Consider the following 22623-nt stretch of genomic DNA (forward strand, 5'->3'; position numbering starts at 1 on the left):
TCGCAAGAAAATGGTAAAGATTTCTTCTCCTCCCAGACAAATGGTGATGGTAAAGATTTGTTCTTGTCGAAGGAAAATGGTAAAGATTTCTTTTCGTCACAAGAAAATGGCAAAGATTTCTTTTCGTCTCAAGAAAATGGTAAAGATTTCTTTTCGTCACAAGAAAATGGTAAAGATTTCTTTTCGTCTCAGGAAAATGGTAAAGATTTCTTTTCGTCACGGGAAAATGGTAAAGATAGGGATAGAACTCCCAGAGCAAGCTATGGGTTTGTTCAACCCTTTGATTCCTTTGATAGGGAGAATTTGAAAGATGTGGATAGAACACCAAGGGCTAGCTGTGGGTTCATCCAACCATTTGAATCCTATGAAGTCGAGAGATCTAGCCCGCTTGTAGAGGATTGGGGTTTACTTTTGGACGATGTACTCTGAGTAGGTTTGGGCTTCTCAGTTTTCGGCTGTTCAGTGTCCTGAGACCCTTCTCCTTGTAGTTGAGACAGGATATTCTTCGTGTTAAATTCCTTGCCTGTAGACTCTGCCTGCGCCTTGGCCATCTGAATGACAGCATCAATGAGTACCTCTAGCTCTTCATTGCTCACATCCGGTCTGCCCTGTGCTACCAGGGCGGCTGCTATCTGCTTGGCTATCGCTTCCTTGTCTATACCATCAGGCACGGGAACACGGGTTTCTTCCTCCTTGGGTTTCTCTATCTTGGGTGCGTGGAATAGCAACGCTTCCACTGACTTGATAGCGTGTCGTGTTGCATTCACCATATGTCGCTCTATAACCCCCGTCATCATTTGACCGCGTAGCTTCTCCTTTATCGTCTCAAACATCACACAGTTCTCCTCATGCATAAGTAACACAGAGGAGGTGGGTTTGTTCTTCTCCATCGCCAAGGCTTGGGAGAGGAGATCCACACACTTGGGTCCCAAGGAGCCCAGCTGATTCTCCAGAACAGTCAATGTTCTCAGCACTGTGATGATGTTCAGGGGGGCATCCGTGTAGACCTTACCGGAGGGTGGGAGGCGAGGCATGCCAGGGGGTAGGTAGCCGGGTGGGAGGGGCATACGGGGCATGAACCGAGGGCGTACCCCGGGGTAGATCAGGGGGGGTCCTGGATAGCGGGGTGGGTAAGGGAGCCCATGTGGGGGGATCAACATATGAGGCATATAGTGCGGGTCAATGTACTCCTCGTGATCCCTGTCTCTATCTCTCTCCCTCTCCCGACGAGGCGAAATTTCTCTCTCCCTCTCACGGCGAGGTGATAGATCTCTATCCCTCTCTCGCTCGCGGCGAGGTGATATCTCCCTCTCTCTCCTAGGTGAGGTAGAGCGTCGGGAACTCTCACGTCTGGACGGTACAGGGGATCTGCTCCTAGAACGGCGATGGCTGATCTCCGTTCCGGTCAAATGATGCCATGTATTCTTCAAATCAGACACTGAGGAGGATTTACTTGGCGACCTACTCCTCAATGACTCACTGGTAATGTTTAGCCGGTCTTTCAGTTCTTTCTTCTTCTCTAGGAGCTCGCTATCGTGTAACTCCTTCATGCGTTTATCCCAGAAGTCAATCCACTCGGGCTTGAACGATGGCTGATCTCCGTTCCGGTCAAATGATGCCATGTATTCTTCAAATCAGACACTGAGGATTTACTAGGCGACCTACTCCTCAATGACTCACTGGTAATGTTCAGTCGATCTTTCAGTTCTTTCTTCTTCTCTAGGAGCTCGCTATCGTGTAACTCCTTCATGCGTTTATCCCAGAAGTCAATCCACTCGGGCTTGAAATCGTGTGCGTTGGGATCTTTACCTAAACAAAATCAAACATCAAATCACGAATTATTATCATGTGAAGATGGTGCGGGAATGGTGAGATTAGAAAATTCAAGAAATAAATAAAACTTCTGCCATTTATTCATTAAATATTTCATTATTTGTGGTAAAGTAGAGCTTTTTCAGAACACACTCCGCCACGGAAGTAGCTTGAATTAAAAAGTATTGTTTCCATATTTTTTTTTCCTGGCAACATGTAAGACTGATCTTCAACCTCAATCATTTCAACTACCCCCAGTCAAAAATAGTTGAAATAATCGAGGTTCTGCTGTACATTTTTTTTTTCAAAGTGTTTACCTTCCGCTTGTAACTCCTTGTAGCGTCGGTTCCAGAACAGTTTCCATTCTTCAGGGTAGAGGGGATGTTTCTCTGGATTCTTCTCGTGATATTTCAACTTATCCAGGAGTTCTATTTCAATCCGCGCTAACTCCTCTTTGAACTCGTCCAGCTTGTACTTTTCTCGCTTGCGCCTGAAAACATAGGAATAAGTCTAATGTCAAAGGGAGGTCCCTTCGATAATTCGAATGGGATAGAACACAAACCTTCCTAATCACAAGGCGCATTTTTGTCACTTTTCTTTTTCGAAAGTTCAAAGCAACATTGATTTTGGTTGATACCTGGATGAGTGACCAAATTGTTACAGTCGCGTCCTTGGACCATACCGGGATAGCATACCAAATTTCATCGCTCTACGGCAAAGCGGTCCCTTCGATAATTCGAATGGGATAGAACACAAACCTTCCTAATGGGATAGAACACAAACCTTTCTAATCACAAGGCGCATTTTTGTCACTTTTTTTTCGAAAGTTCAAAGCAACATTGATTTTGGTTAATACCTGGATGAGTGACCAAATTGTTACAGTCCTTGGACCATACCGGGATAGCATACCAAATTTCATCGCTCTGCGGCAAACCGTTCTGAAGAGATTTAGTATGATATATTGATATACCAACTTTTCCCATTTAAACCTGTATTACACACGTAGAGACCATGGTACAAAATCCCTTCTTCTTCTATTATTATTTTTTTTTTTTTTCTTTTCTTAATAAGGGGACCCTAAAACGGATATTTCCACCCATTTCCAATTTTGAAAATTTGAACCCGATTGCAATAATTTCTCATTACTTTAGTAATAATAATAATAATAATAATAATAATATTGAAGTTTATTATAAACCACATAAACAATAAAATGTTCTTTTGGAATAAATCCCTTTAAGTACAGTGATAGAAAGTAAAAAGGAGACTAATGCTATTAGAGACCCAGAACCAGAAATCTCATCAATGTTTCTCACCTAACATCTTCATAAGAACGCTCGGGCGATGCTCGGGGCGGTCTCCTGGGAGGTTCCTCTGCTCTTCTCTCACGATGTGGATAGGGCAGCTGTCTACCGGGGGGACTGCGTAGTCTGGGTGGCAGTCTTCTGTCCCGATCTGAACCTCTGCTTGCCCTGGGAAACGAAATAGAAATTGATTAGGTTTAGGTATGAAATGATCACACGAAGGACATGCAAACGAACAGAAAATAAACACAAATATGTGGGTTTATTTGAGAAGATCACAGGAAAACGAGGCAGAGGAAGGCATAGAACCAGCTGGCTAAATGTCCCTATGAACTCCTCACACCTAAACTTCTGTCCTGCCTTGGAAGCCAGCAATGACATCGTAGGGAAATATTGGGATGCGAGAGGAAAAATGGCCTAATGGTCAAAGATCCCGACATTTGCAACATACATACATATTATTTGTGTGGATTGTTAGGTTCAATTCCCGCCCGGGGCGAATGCTTACCTGTCTCTAGAGCGAGATCTAGATCTGCCCATGCCTGGTCTCCTCTCATGACTCCTAGATCTTCTAGTGCGGTCTTGGGACCGGGGTGGTATACCTCTAGAACCACCCCTGGGTGGGGGATGCTTACCTGTCTCTAGAGCGAGATCTAGATCTGCCCATGCCTGGTCTCCTCTCATGACTCCTGGATCTTCTAATGCGGTCTTGGGATTTTTTGAAATTTTCGGAGTTTTGAGACCAAGAGGAAGACCGAGATATCGATATAGTGATGTCATCAGAGCTGATATTCAAAGAAAACAAAGAAATTGGAACGATATCGAGAGGGAGCGGAGATACAAGGATCCTTTTTGAAAGACACATTTTCGGAGTTTTGAGACCAAGAGGAAGACCGAGGTATCGATATAGTGATGTCATCAGAGCTGATATTCAAAGAAAACAAAGAAATTGGAACGATATCGAGAGGGAGCGGAGATACAAGGATCGAAGTTGGTGGAGAGGCTTCGTACATCGATCCTTCCTATGGTGGAAAGATTATCGATTGATTGATTTCGGAGTTTTAACTTCAGATTTGGATTCTACAAAACGTTTTACGTAGGAATAGACCCTTTGATTTTTACCCAATTAACTTCAGATTTGGATTCTACAAAACGTTTTACGTAGGAATAGACCCTTTGATTTTTACCCAATTGCATATCCTCTATTGAATGAAATAAAACGGTTGGTCCAGTGGTAACGCGCTTGCTTGCCATGCAGAAGGTCCCGGGTTCAAATCCCACCATCGACAAAAATTTGTACTCGTTTTAAAATAGGTGCTGCGGTTAGCGGTATTTTGACGCTTTTTGGCGGGTTTCGACCGCTTTTTGGCGGTTTTCAGCTATACTGACTAAACGGTTAGAGATATTGTAAATGTTTACAACAGAACACCCCAAATAAGCTCCATTCAAAAGGATAAGGAAAGTCGTGTGATGTTCACACCAGATTTTTATTACTGAAGTACCTACCTATATTGAAGCTATACTAGTAATGAAAGTATTGCATTTGGTCCAAATTTTCAAAATCGGGAAATGACTGGAAATATGTTTTGGATTCCCCTGATTCCAAAAAGTGGTTTTCAGCCCATGGTCGGTACGTGCGAGATAAATTTTATGATTTTGACTTGGACAAGAACCACCTACCTCCAGATCCAAAGTCCGATAACCACTGCATCACTCAGATTGGTCCTAGGGTTTAGTGCATGCGCTATTTCAGTTTCCAAAAGCAAAATACACCTATAAGTTCAAAAATTGAGCACTCACCTCCGACTTCCTTGTCAATCAAAATGTCCGGTGAATTTCGCCTGTATAGTCGACCGGTTGGTTTCTTGCCTGCGTACAGCGAGGGGGGTGTCACCTCCCTCTTCTTTCGTCTGGGTGGGGGAGGGGAGGGGGGATCTGAGAGAAGAAAATACATTATTATTAGAGCATTAATACCTACAGACTACAGACTATTTTACTTTCCATAAAAACAAGTATTGATAAAATTGTGCATTAACTAGTAATAATAGGGCCGGTAAACAGTAAACTATCAATAAAACGGCTGCTATAAACCAAATCAATTGCCAGCCTAGTTAGCTTAGTTGGTAGTGCGTCTGCCTTGTAAGCGCTAGGCCGCGGGTTCGATTCCCGCCCGGGGCGGATTTTATCCTGATGGGGTAATGTTCGTTCTCGGAACGGCTGGCTTTTTCTTATCCTGTCTTCCTTACCTCTTCGTTTTCGGGACGATAAGACATCAGTCGTAACAATGTCCTCTATCAAAACCTCTTTCGACAAAGGTTTATTTTTTCAAGTACCTATTTTTATGCGTTTAACCATTTTAACATGTTGAAAGAAACTTATGAGACAGAGTGTGTACTTACAATCAAGAGCTAACTGCTCGGGTCTGAGCACATACTTGAAGTTGATGAACTTCTTCCATTCTTCAACATCCTCTGGTTGCTCTCTGAAACACAAAATATATACAAAATATAAAGAAACAGAAATGATGTTTTTTTTTTATCAAAATCAAAATACGAACTAAACTCAGGAATACTTTCGACACTGATACCATTTAATCCTCTGCAAGACATCCATGGACAACACCTAACGAAAAAGTTATTGAAGATCGCTCGGATCTTCGAGCTTAGTTAGGAAACAGCTTGACTCCATACAGGAAAAGCCCTCTCTCAGCGAAAAGCCCACTCCAAGGCATTATATACAGGCAAACAGCCCTAAAGGATGGGTTAACCTTATACGGATCTACGAACCGAAAAGCCCACTCCAAGGCATTATATAGAGGCAAACAGCCCTAAAGGATGAGTTAACCTTATACGGATCTACGAACCGAAAAGCCCACTCCAAGGCATTATATAGAGGCAAACAGCCCTAAAGGATGGGTTAACCTTATACGGATCTACGAACCGAAAAGCCCACTCCAAGGCATTATATAGAGTCCACTATTGATTTCACTAATGACGGCCAGTTTCCCCGCATGATTGGCCAGCTGAGCATTGGACACGGCCCGTGGTTTCATTCGTCCGTATTTCTTCTCGATCTTCATGCCGATCCGCCTCACAATACATATACAGGCAAACAGCCCTAAAGGATGGGTTAACCTTATACGGATCTACGAACCGTATAAATTTCCAACTTACCCAAAGTGAGGTCCACTATTGATTTCACTAATGACGGCCAGTTTCCCCGCATGATTGGCCAGCTGAGCATTGGACACGGCCCGTGGTTTCATTCGTCCGTATTTCTTCTCGATCTTCATGCCGATCCGCCTCACAATACTGTTGACTCCTTCCTTGTTCTCGATTGCCTTGGGGAACTTGTCTATAGGCATGAACACTTTGGGAAAATACCGGCGCTGAAACCCAACACGAAATAAAAGTACTTAGTTTAATACATATAAAGAAATAAATACTTGTAACTTGTAACCCAACACCAGCTAGGCTGAAAGGATTACAGATTGTCATTGGTCGGTAGTCTCTGACTATCCTTACGAGACTGAGTGTAACTTTGAACTTTTTCAAAAGAACGGCAAATAAAAAATTGAACTTTTTGAAAAATTTCAAAAGCTGCCCGTAATACCAGCTCCAAAATGTGATGTCTATACATGGAAGATATAGCAAGTCTTTATCTATCATTTGTTCTATTAGTACAGCAGCGCCTTTTAACCTACCCAAGTTACCTACTAGATGTAGTGTCACAGCATAGAGCAACTGTTTTGTTAAGTAAATCCCGGTTCAAAGAAGTAGGTATTAGATTTATTTCATAGATGCATAGATATTGAATATTAATAGTCCTTAAGCTACAGTACTGAATCAATAATTGTATAATCTATAAATAATTGGCACCTACATATTTACATTACTTACAGTAGGTATATTAGGTAGGTACCAAGATATTTCCTAATGGAATACAATATTTACTGCACAGAATAGGTTGTAAACTTATATTGGTGTTCAATGGAATGCCCAATTCATGAGTTTAAGAGTCCCAGTGAATGATTAAGAGTAGTAAATATTGTTTAAAACAAGTTTTATTCTATGATAAAAAGTTCTAAACCCTTCTGTTTAGGAGTTATGGACTCAAAACTGGGTAAACGCCACATAATGCCCCTGGATTGCATAACCAAAGTGAAAATGCAGATGACCGGCTTGACGATATAGTTAACCATTGTAAATGTGCAGAGGAGGCTATGAGCAACCAGCAGCAAAGATAAAAAAAACAAAGAAAAAGATGAAGTCTCGAGAATTCTAGGCAAAACCAAAACCTACCCATCAAAGGCCACCTCAACAAAACATAGTCTAAATCGGCATGATTACCTTGACGGTAATATTACTTGTGGTGGCGTGTGCACATTCGTACAATACTTGTCATTCAAAAGAGTTACACATTTCTGTTGGGTTAAATCAAAATCCCGCTTTTAAAAATAATTAGTACCAATTTTCACCACTGTGGTGGCAGCACCTCCTGAGGGCTTTTTGTTTTGATTTGGAATGTTTTGAAAAAAATTTATTTATTTATTTATTTATTAAAAATCCCAGATGGGATAGTTTACAATACAATTCAGTAAAATACAATTAAGTGAATTTGGAGCTTATAATATAACTAAAATTACCTATGTAGTCAAGGTACTGACTACCTAGCTAGATATTACATTTTAATCTTTTTATGATTTCCCCTATATTCATGCTAATGTCCAAGTTGTTGTACATATTATTGAAGTTGGACATTGCGATTTCAAGTGGGGTTGTTAATCTATTTTTGGGGATACTTAAGATTTTTTTACAAGCTATCTGACGTAAAAGTACGTGCTTTTTGCATTTATAGAGGATGATGAGCAATCTAGGTAACTGTTGGGTATCAAAACATACTAGTCTTTTATTAGGTACTAGTATTCGTCATTAGGTAGCCGAGCTAAGAACCTAATTATAACTTGATAACTGTTATTAAAGCTATAAAATCGCTATTTATAAATTAATAACTTCGATCAGTGGCGGACTTTTCGTGAAATACCTAGGGCAGTATATTGCTTAACTAACATTTTATAGAATAGAATACTAACTGGAGGACGTTAAACAAGGAGTATACCAGCCTGACATTTCCTTGCTAAAGAAACAGCAAAGGTTGAGTTAGTTAGCTTAGTTGGTAGTGCGTCTGCCTTGTATGCGCGGGTTCGATTTCCGCCCGGGGCGGATTTTATCCTGATGGGATAATGTTCGTTCTCGGAACGGCTGGCTTTTTCCTATCCTGTCTTCCTTCTCTCTTCGATTTCGGGACGATAAGACCATAGCAGTTACAGTTCCCTCTGTAAAACCTGTTTTTAGAAAAAAGGTTTTCTTTGGCGTCACCTATTCGATTTCCACAGGCCAGTATTTCTTGAACCTTGGATTAACTGTAAACGCTTTAAGGTAAGATCGGACATAAATGATCGAGTGGTTTAACACAAAAACGACTTTTAGGTCGTCAAACCCTTCAATCATTCAACCTGGATTCTAAGACCACCAGCAGATCGGCATACAGTGTATCGGATTATAGCTTCCCCTTTTGAAAACCTAACCGTACGCCACTGGTCTTGACATAATCAAAACTGCAACACTGCTCTATGAAAATAATTAGTTTGTCATTATTCACCGCTGTTGGCGCATTTGTTGTCCCATTGCCGTTGGCCAATTTTCTTTATTTACCTATCTTTATTTATTTTCTTTTGTCTCCTCATTTGCCGTAACAGTACGTGGCCTACATTCGGACAAAATTGATTTCTCTGGCGACTAGAGAAGTGAAAGAGTGAGTGAGTCAGTCAGTGAGTTATAATACTTAGTGCGTTCCCACTCACTCGGCATAATCTGCTTCGATATAAACAAATGGAAATTCGAAACAGATCACGCCGATCGGCAAATGCCGAATAAGGAATAAGTGGAAACACACCAATAACTATTACCTTCAGCGGAGTGCTCTACTGCTCAGTAAATGAGTCAAATCCTAACTCCATCTGCACATAATTATGCATATAGGAAGATTAGGAAGTTGAACAGATGAAGGAGTTACTTATGTAAATTGTATGTAATGAGTTTTATCAATACAATAAATATTAATTGAATTGAATTGAATTTAAGGATCTGACTCTTTGACCGAATATAGACCACTGAAAAGAGCTCTTATCTATTTGTCAAATTTCTATGGTAATTATGGGGTCTATTCTCTATTTCATTATTATGTTAAGGCGGTCTCTTCTTGATTTCTTGTGTGCCGCGTCCATTTTAGTTTAGGACTATTGCACTGCGTGTATTCTCTATTTGTCACCATGACATTATTGTAGACCTCATCTTATCTTTTATCTACGGCAACAATGCCGTATATTTCACTAGGTCTTCAAGGTTGGCCAACACAGACACTCAATTTTGGAAGACCTCCATAGAAGAGTTACAGAGGTCTCTGGTCATAAGGACATAGGTCATTTCGTGAAACGCCCGCGGTTCAGTAGTTTTACTGAAGTTCTTGGATTTGGAAGCTATGAAAATGTTTTTCACGACCATCACCGTCATCAGGTGTTTTGTCTTTGTTAGAATCTTTGAGGGTTTCTTCTTATGCTATCAATTTTGGAAGACCTCCATAGAAGGGTTACAGAGGTCACTAGTCATAAGGACATAGGTCATTTCGTGAAGCGCCCGCGGTTCAGTAGTCTTGCTGAAGTTCTTGGAAGCTATGAAAATGTTTTTCACGACCATCACCGTCATCAGGTGTTTTGTCTTTGTTAGAATCTTTGAGGGTTTCTTCTTATGCTAAAGTTCATAATTATTTATTCACATCCTTCTTCTACTCTTTATCTTTCTCTATTGACAGGTTGGAAATGTTTGCTTTTAAACCTTTCTCTAAATATTTTATCAATCTATCCAAAATCTGTGTAGCCTACAGTCCCACGCGGCCATTTTTGGGCTCTCCGGCAATCTGATTAGTTACAAATTTTTGTTTGTCCAAGAACGAAAACTAAATCTGGGTCCACCGTTCGTTTTGGATTTCAGATCCTACTCATCGATATTTTGGATTTTGCTGCGAAAACTCTCTGCCCTTCGGCTTCTTCGTCTATATCTTCTTCTTCTTCTACTGCTAGTGTCGAGTCCGATTACAAACGTTCATAAATGATACGTGGACCTACAAATCGTAACCATTTTATTGGACGTATTGTCTACTGTCACGTATTATGCAAATTGCGGTATGTATTACTTTTATTTTTCCTCCAAACACAAACGAAATAGCGAAGTAAATAGACAGACTTCGAATCTGGAGGTTGGTGGTTTGAGAAGGTTGGTGGTTTAACCACAATTGGGATCCCTTCTACATTTTTGAGACCATGTGAATCCAAATCATCTAAGAATCTAGGGTAATACCCCGGCCACCTGTCCCAATTGTGCCACCCTCAATGGTACTCGACCTTTAGGTGATTCATACACAAAAAGCCCACTTTCAGGCTTAGGGGCGATCGGCCCTAAAAGATGGCTTGAACTTATACAAATCTAACCTCTAGGCCCTTTCATCGTTGATGTGTAGGTGTTACAGCCCATAAACACGGTAGTTAATGGTGACATTTGCATCATAAATATCGGCGCTAAACGTCTTGATAGCAAACTTGGAAGACGTTATTAGCAGATTGTATGTACTTTATGTACATTGTTATTTTCTGAAGTAATGCTTCGGTGCTGCCGGAGTAATTCTGTAAAAAAAAGTTCATTGTTGTTAGAAGTATCTACATAGTTGTTAGAAGTAGAAGTTAAAATCCATTAACACGATTGGAAGTAAATGAGCCTTATTTATGATCGTTTCAGATATTGCTTTCTTGATATTGTTTTTATGATAGAGATATCACCTCTGATAAGGCGATAAAACTGATTAACGTCACCGGTTGTCACTCGTCAGACTCGTCACCCCAAGTCAACGTTGCTTCGCCTATGTGTCTCCTCATTGTTGACGAGTATTCCGGCCGTGTGGTTCTTGGAACGCCAAGACCCGTTCTCGCGTCGTTAGTAGTTAGGTACTAGTTATAGAATGTTAATTTTTTTAAAGAGTTTTGACAGAAGGAACTGTAACAGCTATGGTCTTATCGTCCCGAAATCGAAGAGAGAAGGAAGACAGGATAGGAGAAAGCCAGCCGTTCCGAGAACGAACATTATCCCATCAGGATAAAATCCGCCCCGGGCGGGAATCGAACCCGCGGCCTAGGGCTTACAAGGCAGACGCACTACCAACTAAGCTAACTAGGCTGGCTTTCTTGAACACTGGATTAACTGTAAACGCTTTGAGGTAAGATCGGACATAAATGATTGAGTGGTTTAACACAAAAAGGACTTTTAGGTCGTCAAACCCTTCAATCATTCAACCTGGATTCTAAGACCACCAGCAGATCGGCACACAGTGTATCGGATTATATACAGCTTCCCCTTTTGAGAACCAAACTGTACGCCACTGGTCTTGACATAATCAAAACTGCAACACTGCTCTATGAAAATAATTAGTTTGTCATTATTCACCGCTGTTGGCGCATTTGTTGTCCCATTGCCGTTGGCCAATTTTCTTTATTTACCTACCATTATATATTTTCTTTTGTCTCCTCATTTGCCGTGACAGTACGTGGCCTACATTCGGACAAAATTGATTTCTCTGGCGACTAGAGAGGTGAAAGAGTGAGTGAGTCAGTCAGTGAGCTATAATACTTAGTGCGTTTCCACTCACTCGGCATAATCTGCTTCGATATAAACAAATTGAAATTGGAAACAGATCATGCCGATCGGCAAATGCCGAATGAGTGGAAATGGAAACACACCAAAAACTATTACCTTCAGCGGAGTAAAAGAGGCAAATCCTAACTCCATCTGCACATAATTATGCGTATAGGAAGATTAGGAAGTTGAACAGATGAAGGAGTTACTTAGGGTGAATGGCCGTACCTTGGTTCACTTTTTACATTTCTATTTTTTAAATTTTTTCTGTTCATCCCAGGAGGGCAAATAAGGGCTGTCTATGGATGGTTTACACCACACTCAATGGTAGCTCTTCAAGTCTGCATATTATGCACGTTTTGGTAGTCATTATGATGACATTCCTTGAGAGTCTGTCTCGATTTCAGTTGGGTTTGTCCTTAAATGGATTTATGGCTTCGATAATTTAGGAGGTTTGGAGATGATTCGAATAATCGGAATACTGGTGGTCCTTTTGATATTTTGATAGAATTATCTGATTCTTGAAATTTTTTCTGACATTTTTTGACAGAAAAAAATAAAATGTTCTCACGCCGCGCCACTCCAATCCCAATAGCCTCACAGGATTTCACTGGAATTTTACAAATATTTCTCAGGGGATTCAAGAATTGGTCAAGTCAAGGCATTCGACCAGGACATTCAACATTTCAAAAATGTTGCCGGATTATTACCACATACCTACATCGGTACCTACAATGCCCTTTTGATTTATCGATTTCGGGACGATAAGACCTTCGTTGTTTACAGTTCCCTCTATCAAGCCTCTTATAAACGTCACACTTGGGCACACAATGTGATCTAAGACTTAACCCCTGTTTTATCTACCGTGGAAGCTAATTTATCAAGTGATAGAACTTATGGAGGCTTAATTTTATGATACCTTATATTGTCCTTCCCTTGTCCCAATCCGCCATCTTTTATTAAGATTATGAACAAAATAAAAATAATTAAAACTATAAATACGTATATTTTTGATTTGAATAAAAAGAAGAAGAGGAAGAATTGAATTGAATTGAATATTTATTAACAAACAATAATAAACACAAATGTTAGCTCATCCCCTAAGCTTACAGGAACTTCTAGGGGGTGAGGGTGTTTCCTTCTTCTGTTGGTTCTCAGCTTCTCAGCTTCAAGAAGAAGAGGAAGAAGAAGAAAAAGAAGGATTCATCAAGTTACAAAACTTTTGTTTGCTTGGTATGATATTTGTTTTGCTTGTTCATTCTATCCTCTCCCGATTCAAATTACCGGTGTGTATTTTCCAAACTTCCTAATTTCGAACTTCCCCACTTCCCCACTTTTCAACTTTTCCTTCCCCATGTCAGGATGGCGTGTGTCGAAATCCGATGGAATTATTCAAAGTTTTGTGGCGAGAAAAACGTCAGAGGGATTAATCTCTAAACTAGAGTTGTGGTGAAGCTTCCATCATGGCAACCTCGTTAGCTCTCTAAAATGTTTCTTTGTTTCTCAATTTTATGATTTGTTTGTTTGTTCGTTTGCTTGTTTGATAGAGGTTTGACGTCACTGTTTAACTGCTAAGGTCTTTGGTGACGCATGACGGGGGCTTTACCCTCCATTCGGCGTCAAGCTATGTTTAATCAGCCTTATGCTTGGGGTTTGGGTTAACCTCAGCCTCGTGAAGACAAATGGGTAGGGATTGCGGTGACCAGAGGCTTACCAGTGCAAAAGGAGGCCTCTAACCAACCCCACTCAGTCTGACTGGGGTCAGTAGGGCCGCGAAAAGCCAGCAGAACGCGATTGCCCAGATGGTCGCCCATCCAGATACTAACCACGAGCAACGTTTCTTAACTTCAGTGATTTGTCGAGAACTAGTGTATTCAACGTGCTGTCGCCCCACCGGCTCAGTGCGCCGCGCCGCTACGCTGGCTTCAAATATGTGTAAAACTTCCAAAATTACCACTCGTCCGTCATTACCTACTTTCCGTTTTGTTTAAACTCTTTAAAGCTCTAAACGTACTGATCCGCCACCATTGTTGATAACTCATTCCTTGAGAGTCTGTCTCGATTTCAGTTGGGTACTTTTGTCCTTAAATGGATTTATGGCTTCGATAATTTGGGAGGTTTGGAGATGATTCGAATAATCGGAATGCTGATGGTCCTTTTGATAGAATTATCTGATTCTTGGAATTTTTTTCTGACATTTTTTGACAGCAAAAAATAAAATGTTCTCACGCCGCGCCTCTCCAATCCCAATAGCCTCACAGGATTTCACTGGAATTTTACAAATATTTCTCAGGGGATTCAAGATTTGGTCAAGTCAAGGCATCCGACCAGGACATTCAACATTTCAAAAATGTTGTCGGATTATTACCACATACCTACATCGGTACCTACAATGCCCTTTCGATTTATCGATTTCGGGACGATAAGACCTCCGTTGTTTACAGTTCCCTCTATCAAGCCTCTTATAAACGTCACACTTGGGCACACAATGTGATCTAAGACTTAATCCCTGTTTTATCTACCGTGGAAGATAATTTATCAAGTGATAGAACTTATGGAGGCTTAATTTTATGATACCTTATATATTGTCCTTCCCTTGTCCCAATCCGCCATCTTTTATTAAGATTATGAACAAAATAAAAATAATTAAAACTATAAATATATTTTTGATTTGATGAAAAAGAAGAAGAGGAAGAAGAAGAAAAAGAAGGATGCATCTAGTTACAAAACTTTTGTTTGCTTGGTATGATATTTGTTTTGCTTGTTCATTCTATCCTCTCCCGATTCAAATTACCGGTGTGTATTTTCCAAACTTCCTAATTTCGAACTGCCCCACTTTTCAACTTTTCCTTCCCCATGTCAGGAACTCAGGATGGCGTGTGTCGAAATCTGATGGAGTTATTCAAAGTTTTGTGGCGAGAAAAACGTCAGAGGGATTAATCTCTAAACCAGAGTTGTGGTAAAGCTTCCATCATGGCAACCTCGTTAGCTCTCTAAAATGTTTCTTTGTTTGTGAATTTTATGATTTGTTTGTTCGTTTGCTTGCTTGCTTGTTTGATAGAGGTTTGACGTCACTGTTTAACTGCTAAGGTCTTTGGTGACGCATGACGGGGGCTTTACCCTCCATTCGGCGTCAAGCTATGTTTAATCAGCCATAGGCTTGGGGTTTGGGTTAATCTCAGCCTCGTGAAGACAAATGGGTAGGGATTGCGGTGACCAGAGGCCAGAGGCTTGCCAGTGTAAAAGGACGCCTCTAACCAACCTCACTCAGTCTGACTGGGGTCAGTAGGGCCGCGAGAAGCCAGCAGAACGCGATTACCCAGATGGTCGCCCATCCGGATACTAACCACGAGCAACGTTTCTTAACTTCAGTGATTTGTCGAGAACTAGTGTATTCAACGTGCTATCGCCCCACCGGCTCAGTGCGCCGCGCCGCTACGCTGGCTTCAAATATGTGTAAAACTTCCCAAATTACCACTCGTCCGTCATTACCTACTTTCCGTTTTGTTTAAACTCTTTAAAGCTCTAAACGTACTGATCCGCCACCATTGTTGATGGAAAAAGGTTTGTTTTCTTTTCTAACCCATCTCGTATTTGTTTAGGATCCCTTATCAGCTAATTCACTCGTATTTGCAACGTAGCTAGCGAACCCTTCTTGATAGCAAACAACCGAACCCTAACCTGCTTGATAGCAAAATTTCTGAGAATGTATGTAGATAACACGGGCCCCTAATCAGGGCTGTATACAGCTTTAGTAGAATTAGTAGGCGTCCACATCGGAGAACCAACCATCGCACCCTCACCTAGTAAGTACCGAACCAAGAGAAAGTAAACTATGCTAATGAATAGAAGCGTTCTCAACGGAGCCTGGACCATAGTACCGTCCTTTGCTGGAAGTCAAGAAATTGAGCTGAGTATTCTTTCTGCAATGGTCTGTGGTCTCGGCGAGGGTCAATGGTCTGTGGTCGCCGTTGTGGCCCCGCACTTACGGGGCTCGGGGCCAAGTCCACCAATGGGTCTCGAGACCAACTTCAACAAATGGGCATTGGGGCTCACTCAACAAATGGGCCCCTGTTCGGGTTCTCGAATTTTATTTTCCTTCACAAGGGGGCGACAATACCTTCCATGCCTGGAGGTACTGGCTCCCCTGGTAAAACATACGTGGCTGAGTCCTTTGCATTCACTGAAAGGTGAAATATGATTCCAAGATTAGTACAGAAAAGCTGTATTTTACTATCGTAAGTACTTTTTTTTTATTTCACCAAGGAGATTCCTTTGGACGTCCACACTTGCTGCCACGGGCCACTCATGTTTTTTTTTTTAACTGAAAGAGGACCTCTGAGTGAAATTTTGTAACATTTTGATGAAAAAAGTACAATAAATAAAGGTCTCTGTCTCTTATGTTAAGAGAGATATTTTAATACATGGGTTTCTGTGGGTGAACACCATGGAATATGCTTTGGCAGCCAGGTTTTGAAGATGAAAAATGGCGAAAGTGCCACAGAGAGGAAAAATCAAAAAAAATACGGTTTTACTAGTGCTATAAACAGCGGTTCAACTCACAATCCAGGGCGTGGTTCGAGACCTTCCTCGAGATGATTTTCTTCTCGACCGTGTCCACATGCTTGGAATCGTTCACATGGTTCAGAAACGCTTGGCGGCCCGTCAACTTGATATCGCACGCGTGACACTCATACGACGGTTCGGATTTGGCGGACCCGCCAGTTTTGGTGAACAGAAACCCGTAGGTGCCATCGCTGAGGTTGTACGTGCGGGAGAGATAGAGTTTCTCCAATTCGAGCACATCTGTGAGCTGGAAAAGCGAGACGGACCAAAGGAGATTAGTACAGGATTAAAACAGAGGAGGTCATCTAGATGTGGTAAATAACATTAATAATAAGTATAATAACTTATTAACTAATAACGTAATAACCCATTGAAATATAGAGAACAAAGTAAAGAGAAGGTCGAAAGTTTTTAACGTGTGTCCACACGTAGTCGACGATGGTCGATCGATATCGATTGAAACCGTCCATACTGCCTCGTCGTCCTCTGTTCCTCGTCGAACGTTCGAACTTGATAATTATTATCAGCATAATTTCATTTCATTCCCCTTGCCTCTCGCAATTTCCTCTCTGATATACAGTCTGACCTAATTTAGTAATGAACAAACAAGTTATGAAACAATCATGATATGGGCGATTGCATGTTATCAACACAATACCAATACAGACGTTCTGGAATAACCCGCGGCCTAGCGCTTACAAGGCATCAGACGCACTACCAACTAAGCTAACTAGGCTGGCCAGTGATGATAAACCTCAGACGTGCCGGCCCCGATCACGTAACGGACAGTAACTTTAGCCAGCCTAGTCAGCTAGGTGGTTAGCGCCGCCGCAGCGCGTCTGCTTTGTTAGTTATAAGCGGTAGGTCGCGGGTTCGATTCACGCCCAGGGCAGATTGTATCCTAAACTGCTAAGGTGTTCGTCGGTAGTGATATTGACATAAACTGATATTATACCATTTTTTATTACCTTATGGTTCTTTTAAAAATAATTCTAATTTACCAACTAAATATTATTCAGTTTCTTGTTCTTGGTATCCAATATCAATGGTTCAATGAATTATTCTTCCTTCAATTCAACAAATTCAGTTCCGGACCAGCCAGACTTTCCTAAAAAAGAGCCAAAAAACAAGACCAAAAACGGCGAATAGTAATTAGGCTCCTGGTTGGCCATTAATGAACCGGTTTCTAACTCGGACCCTCCCGTGGTCACGTGACGTGACATCCTGTCTGTAAGACTGCCAGTGAAATATGACTTGACGCCATCGCCAGTGGCACACGTAGGAATTTTGGCTCCGATTTTGGCAGAAATATTTGGTTTTTTGGCAGATATAGATATTCTCTCTGATAAGTCAAGGTTTATAGGACAGCTTCGCACTTAATAACTTTATTAAGCGTGCGGACAGTAAAGACCGTAGCACTCCATAAACTGATATTACTTATACCATTTTTTAGTACCTTATGGTTCTTTTAAAAATAATTCTAATTTACCAACTAAATATTATTCACTTTCTTGCTCTTGGTATCCAATATCAATGGTTCAATGAATTATTCTTCCTTCATGAAATATTCTTCCTTCAATTCAACAAATTCAGTTCCGGACCAGCCAGACTTTCCTAAAAAGGAGCCAAAAAAAAGACCAAAAATGGCGAATAGTAATTAGGCTCCTGGTTGGCCATTAATGAACCGGTTTCGAACCCGGACCCTCCCGTAGTCACTGGTCACGTGACGTGACATCCTGTCTGTAAGACTGCCAGTGAAATATTTCACTTGACGCCATCGCCAGTGGCACACGTAGGAATTTTGGCTCCGATTTTGGCAGAAATATTTGGTTTTTTGGCAGATATAGATATTCTCATTTGACTTTGGCAGAATTCAATGGTTATGGTCGTGGAATGTAGATCATAAATTGGACTTTCAAGGTGTGAAATTTTAAGCCCGGTTGATATGCTAGACAAGGCTCCTAGCTTGGTCTCTTAACCTGATCTTTCGACAGATCGTTGATGCGCGTGTAGCTGTGTAGGGGATATTTGCGAAAAATTTCACTTGCTTAGACTTGAAATTTCGCAAAACCAAGATGACCAAATTGGGAGACATTTTGCAGCGTTTGTGCCGGGCTTCTGATGAACTGTCTGCAGATTGCTTTTATCGATTGAGATCGAAGTTCACCCTTCAGTGACATATATTGCTTTGCGATTGATCAAACTTTCCCTGCCTTTGACATTTGTGCCGGGCTTCTGATGAACTGACTGCAGATTGCTTTTATCGATTGAGATCGAAGTTCACCCTTCAGTGACATATATTGCTTTGCGGTTGATCAAACTTTCCCTGCCTTTGGTGACAGCATCTATGGATGGTTTACACTACACTCAATGGTAGCTCTTCAAGTCTGCATATTATGCACGTTTTAGTAGTCATTATGATGACATTCCTTGAGAGTCTGTCTCGATTTTAGTTAGGTACCTACTTTTGTCCTTAAATGGATTTATGGCTTCGATAATTTGGAAAGTTTGGAGATGATTCGAATAATCGGAATACTGATGGTCCTTTTGATATTTTGATAGAATTATCTGATTCTTGAAATTTTTTTCTGACATTTTTTGACAGAAAAAATACCGTCAGTCAGTCAGTCAGGCGTACGTAAGCCTTTGTTCCTCTATTATAGCAAGCCCATCATTCGCCTGAATAACTCACTGTGAGATTTCAATTTTCACAAATTCCGTACCTACGTCGTAGGTGCGAAATTTTCGTAGGCAAATGGAAAATGCAAATTTTAACTGGAGAATGAATTAGAATAGGTATGTAGGTACTTTGTCACTTGACTATAGGGCAGAAAAAGTATTGTAATTCATTCTCGAGTTAGAGTCGGACCTGTCTAAGAGGGATGTAAGTGTTAACGCTAATCAGACTACATTTGGACGCCAAACGTAAGGTAGGGGAGGCGTGAAAAAATGAGAATATGCCCAAACGGGGCGCCATACAAAAAAGTTTGAGAACCACTGTCTATTCTATTCTACTGATGGGTCAAAACTCCAGTCACCAATGGGTTATACTCATAACTCAATTTATAGGTAGAGCTCAATCACTCATTTATCGAGTATCGACGTCAATTCACCAAGGTTATATCTGCCTTGTAATCTATTCTATTCTACTGATGGGTCAAAACTCCAGTCACCAATGGGTCATACTCATAACTCAATTTATAGGTAGAGCTCAATCACTCATTTATCGAGTATCGACGTCAATTCACCAAGGTTATATCTGCCTTGTAAGCAATAGGTCGCGGGTTCGATTCCCGCCTGGGCCGGATTTTATCCAGAACGGATAAGGTTCGTTCCCGGACCGGCTGGCTTTCTCCTATCCTGTCTTCCTTCTCTTTTCACTTTCGGGACTAGGTATAATAAACTTAGCAGTTACATTTTTTTTTTTTTTTTTTTTTTTTTTTAATAGGGGTCTGTAAAGTTGTAAACTAAGGCGTTGACTTTCCGCGGAATACTCTACAATCTAGGTAGCTCCATAGGTACCAAGACCCATAAGATCTGTAATAGGTCTTATCGGTACAAATACAATGTTTTTTATGTTAGCATAATGCCTATCTCAGTCGATGACTTTAGGTAGTGTACGCAGAGGTATCATGATCATATAGGGTAAGTGTACCATTTATTCGCCCACTTAAAAAACGTACCATTTATTGGCCCACCTGCCCACATTTATTTTTCTAATTTTTGTTTTTATGACTACAATTTTTGAATAGCACTGGTTCGATAGCAGTCTTTAAGCCCTTTCTTTTGATGAAATTGGATCTTGAAAAAGTTCGTCCAGATCAGACTTATGTGGCGTATGGTACAGGTGGGCCAATAAATGGTACGTTTTTTAGGTGGGCGAATAAATGGTACACTTACCCTAATTACCTACATGTTGTGTAGACTCTAGCTAAAATTATTATTGTGGTACATACACTGAAATGTACCTATAACACAGAAAAATGTCGCTTACGGGACCCCCCCCTAAAGAGTCCAAAATTGAATGGAAGAGTTGCAAATGAGTAAAAATTATAAATAAATGGTCAATTCCTACGTAAAAAGTTGTGAAAAATCCAAATCTGAGGTCAAAACTCCGAAAAAGTAATTTTAAAAGGTCGAAAATTCAATTGCCGTTCTAATGAAAAAGTTCAAAGAGTTGTGACGTCAGATTTCACGTCAAAATGCGCAGAAACGCTTGCGCACAAACAAACGAGGTGGGAGTCATGAATTATGACGTCATCGCCTACGGGAGCGTATGCCGTGACGTCAAACTTCACGATTTACCGGTATTTTTCAAATCGATTTATCTCGATATCTAGAAGTCGTAGAAGAAAAAGAAAAATTCCGTTGGTCCTCATTTTTCCTGCTCTATGACATTAAGCGCAACTGATCTATTGGAAATTTTCTAATAATGAAATATTTGCAGTAGTAATCTACCTAACAGTAGGTCCAATCGATCCCAAGATCTAATGTCATTTGGCAACTCAATAGTTGAACAGGTCGTCTAATAAAAAATTCATACATATATCAGGACGAAGAAAAACAAAATCACAAGGAAATCAGAACTGACCACAGATCACGAGGGGGTCATGAGGACCTATAATTGGTTTGGCTATAAAGTGAGGACCTATAATAAATTGGTTTATAAGTGTTTATAGTGAGGACCTATAATTGGTTTATAGTGTTTATACACAGATCACGGGGGTGTCATGAGGACCTATAATTGGTTCACTTTGACTATCAACTTCCCCAATTCTATTGTATTGATGAATTGTGAACTTGTTAGAATCTCTGATTTCTGAGTGCGCCGGTCTTATCGTCGGAGGTCTTATCGTCCAAAAATCAAAAAAGATGAGGACAGGATACGAGAAAACCAACCGTTCTGAGAACGAACCTTACCTGTTTCGGATAAAGCTCGCCCCGAACCCGTGATCTAAGAGCAAAAAGTCCCCTCTCATCAGCTCATCACCAAGATAGAACTGGTTGAAGTGCGGTATTTCCTTAAATGAGATTGAAAAAAAAAATCTTCCTACCTAGATCTAATACATATGAATATCTATAACCGCACTTATATACTAACATTGATTTTATAATATAAGATTGTAACCTGATCACTGAGAATGTCTATAATATATATAATATCTACCTACTTATCTACTCGTAATTCACACTTCGTAAAATCATGCAAGTAATCTCCAAGTAAGTAGATCTCTAAGTAAGTCGTATTTATCCATATCCGTTCCGTACCTATACATGTGGATAAGGTAATCGATATATTTGCTTACTATTCATGTTATTCACATTATAACGTTTAATACAAAAGTTAGTATAAGTTGATAAATATTAATATCTTACCTACTAAGATAATCTTAGTAAGATTCCAAGTTTCCAAGATACATATCAAATAAATCGATAACTACATACCTAGTGCCCTATGCCCGTCTAAAGTGCCCTACCTGCCTCGGTGGTGTAGTGGTCAAGGCGCTCGCCTGGTAAACAGGAGGGCGTGGGTTCAATCCCAGCCGAGGTATGGAATTTTATCCTCAATATAATTTGAGAATTTGACCACAATGATGGTAGTAGCCTACTGCTGGAGTAAAGGGACTCTCCAGTCCTATGCGAGCAGTATAAATAAGCACTATTATTAAAGTAATCCGAACTTTTCTGGGATATTCTATAGGGAGGAGATATTCTGTATGGCAGAAGATCTACTACGAACACATGATAAGATTTGCCTACAGTGTAAAAAAAAAAAAAAAAAAAAAAAAAATGGATAAATTTTATAATAACTTGATTATAAAGTTATTTTGTAATAAAATATTATGCATAGCTTTTTTGTCTCTGTACCTTCTGTAAGGCCAATAGCAAGAAAATCCCTTACTCAATACCTCAAGAGGTACTTCCCTTTCTACTGAATGGAGCTGTGGTCAATTTTCCAGTGATCAGTCGTCAGTTTCCTGAAAGAAAAAGACACCTTTACATACTTACTGGCTGGTTGTAGCAGGCCACAGGGTCTCAAAACCTCTCACGACCATTCTTCGCCAACTTTTTCTGCCTTGGGCTACTTCTTCTAAGTTTCCTTGCATTGGGGGTGATTTGCTCTCACTGTATCAAGTGTTGACATGGTCCTTCCATCTCTTTCTTGGTCTTCCGTCTTCCTCTAGTCCTCTACTGCTCTC

The 22623-nt window shown here is 40.5% G+C and overlaps 1 protein-coding gene across 1 annotated transcript; it reads right to left on the reverse strand.

Annotated features, from left to right (window-relative positions):
• Positions 1-362: 362 nt before the first annotated feature.
• Positions 363-9880, reverse strand: LOC103506103 (uncharacterized protein CG7065). Its single transcript, XM_008470483.2, has 10 exons — positions 9752-9880; positions 6290-6504; positions 5516-5598; positions 4917-5051; positions 4797-4860; positions 3752-3901; positions 3129-3284; positions 2130-2302; positions 1586-1809; positions 363-1382 (listed from the first exon to the last, which is right to left on the reverse strand). The coding sequence occupies exons 1-10, from the start codon at positions 9878-9880 to the stop codon at positions 363-365; spliced, it is 2349 nt and encodes a 782-aa protein (XP_008468705.2).
• Between the last annotated feature and the right edge of the window lie 12743 nt (positions 9881-22623).

Source organism: Diaphorina citri, unplaced genomic scaffold (assembly GCF_000475195.1).
Source record: "Diaphorina citri unplaced genomic scaffold, Diaci psyllid genome assembly version 1.1 scaffold214, whole genome shotgun sequence".
Lineage (NCBI taxonomy): Eukaryota > Metazoa > Arthropoda > Insecta > Hemiptera > Psyllidae > Diaphorina > Diaphorina citri.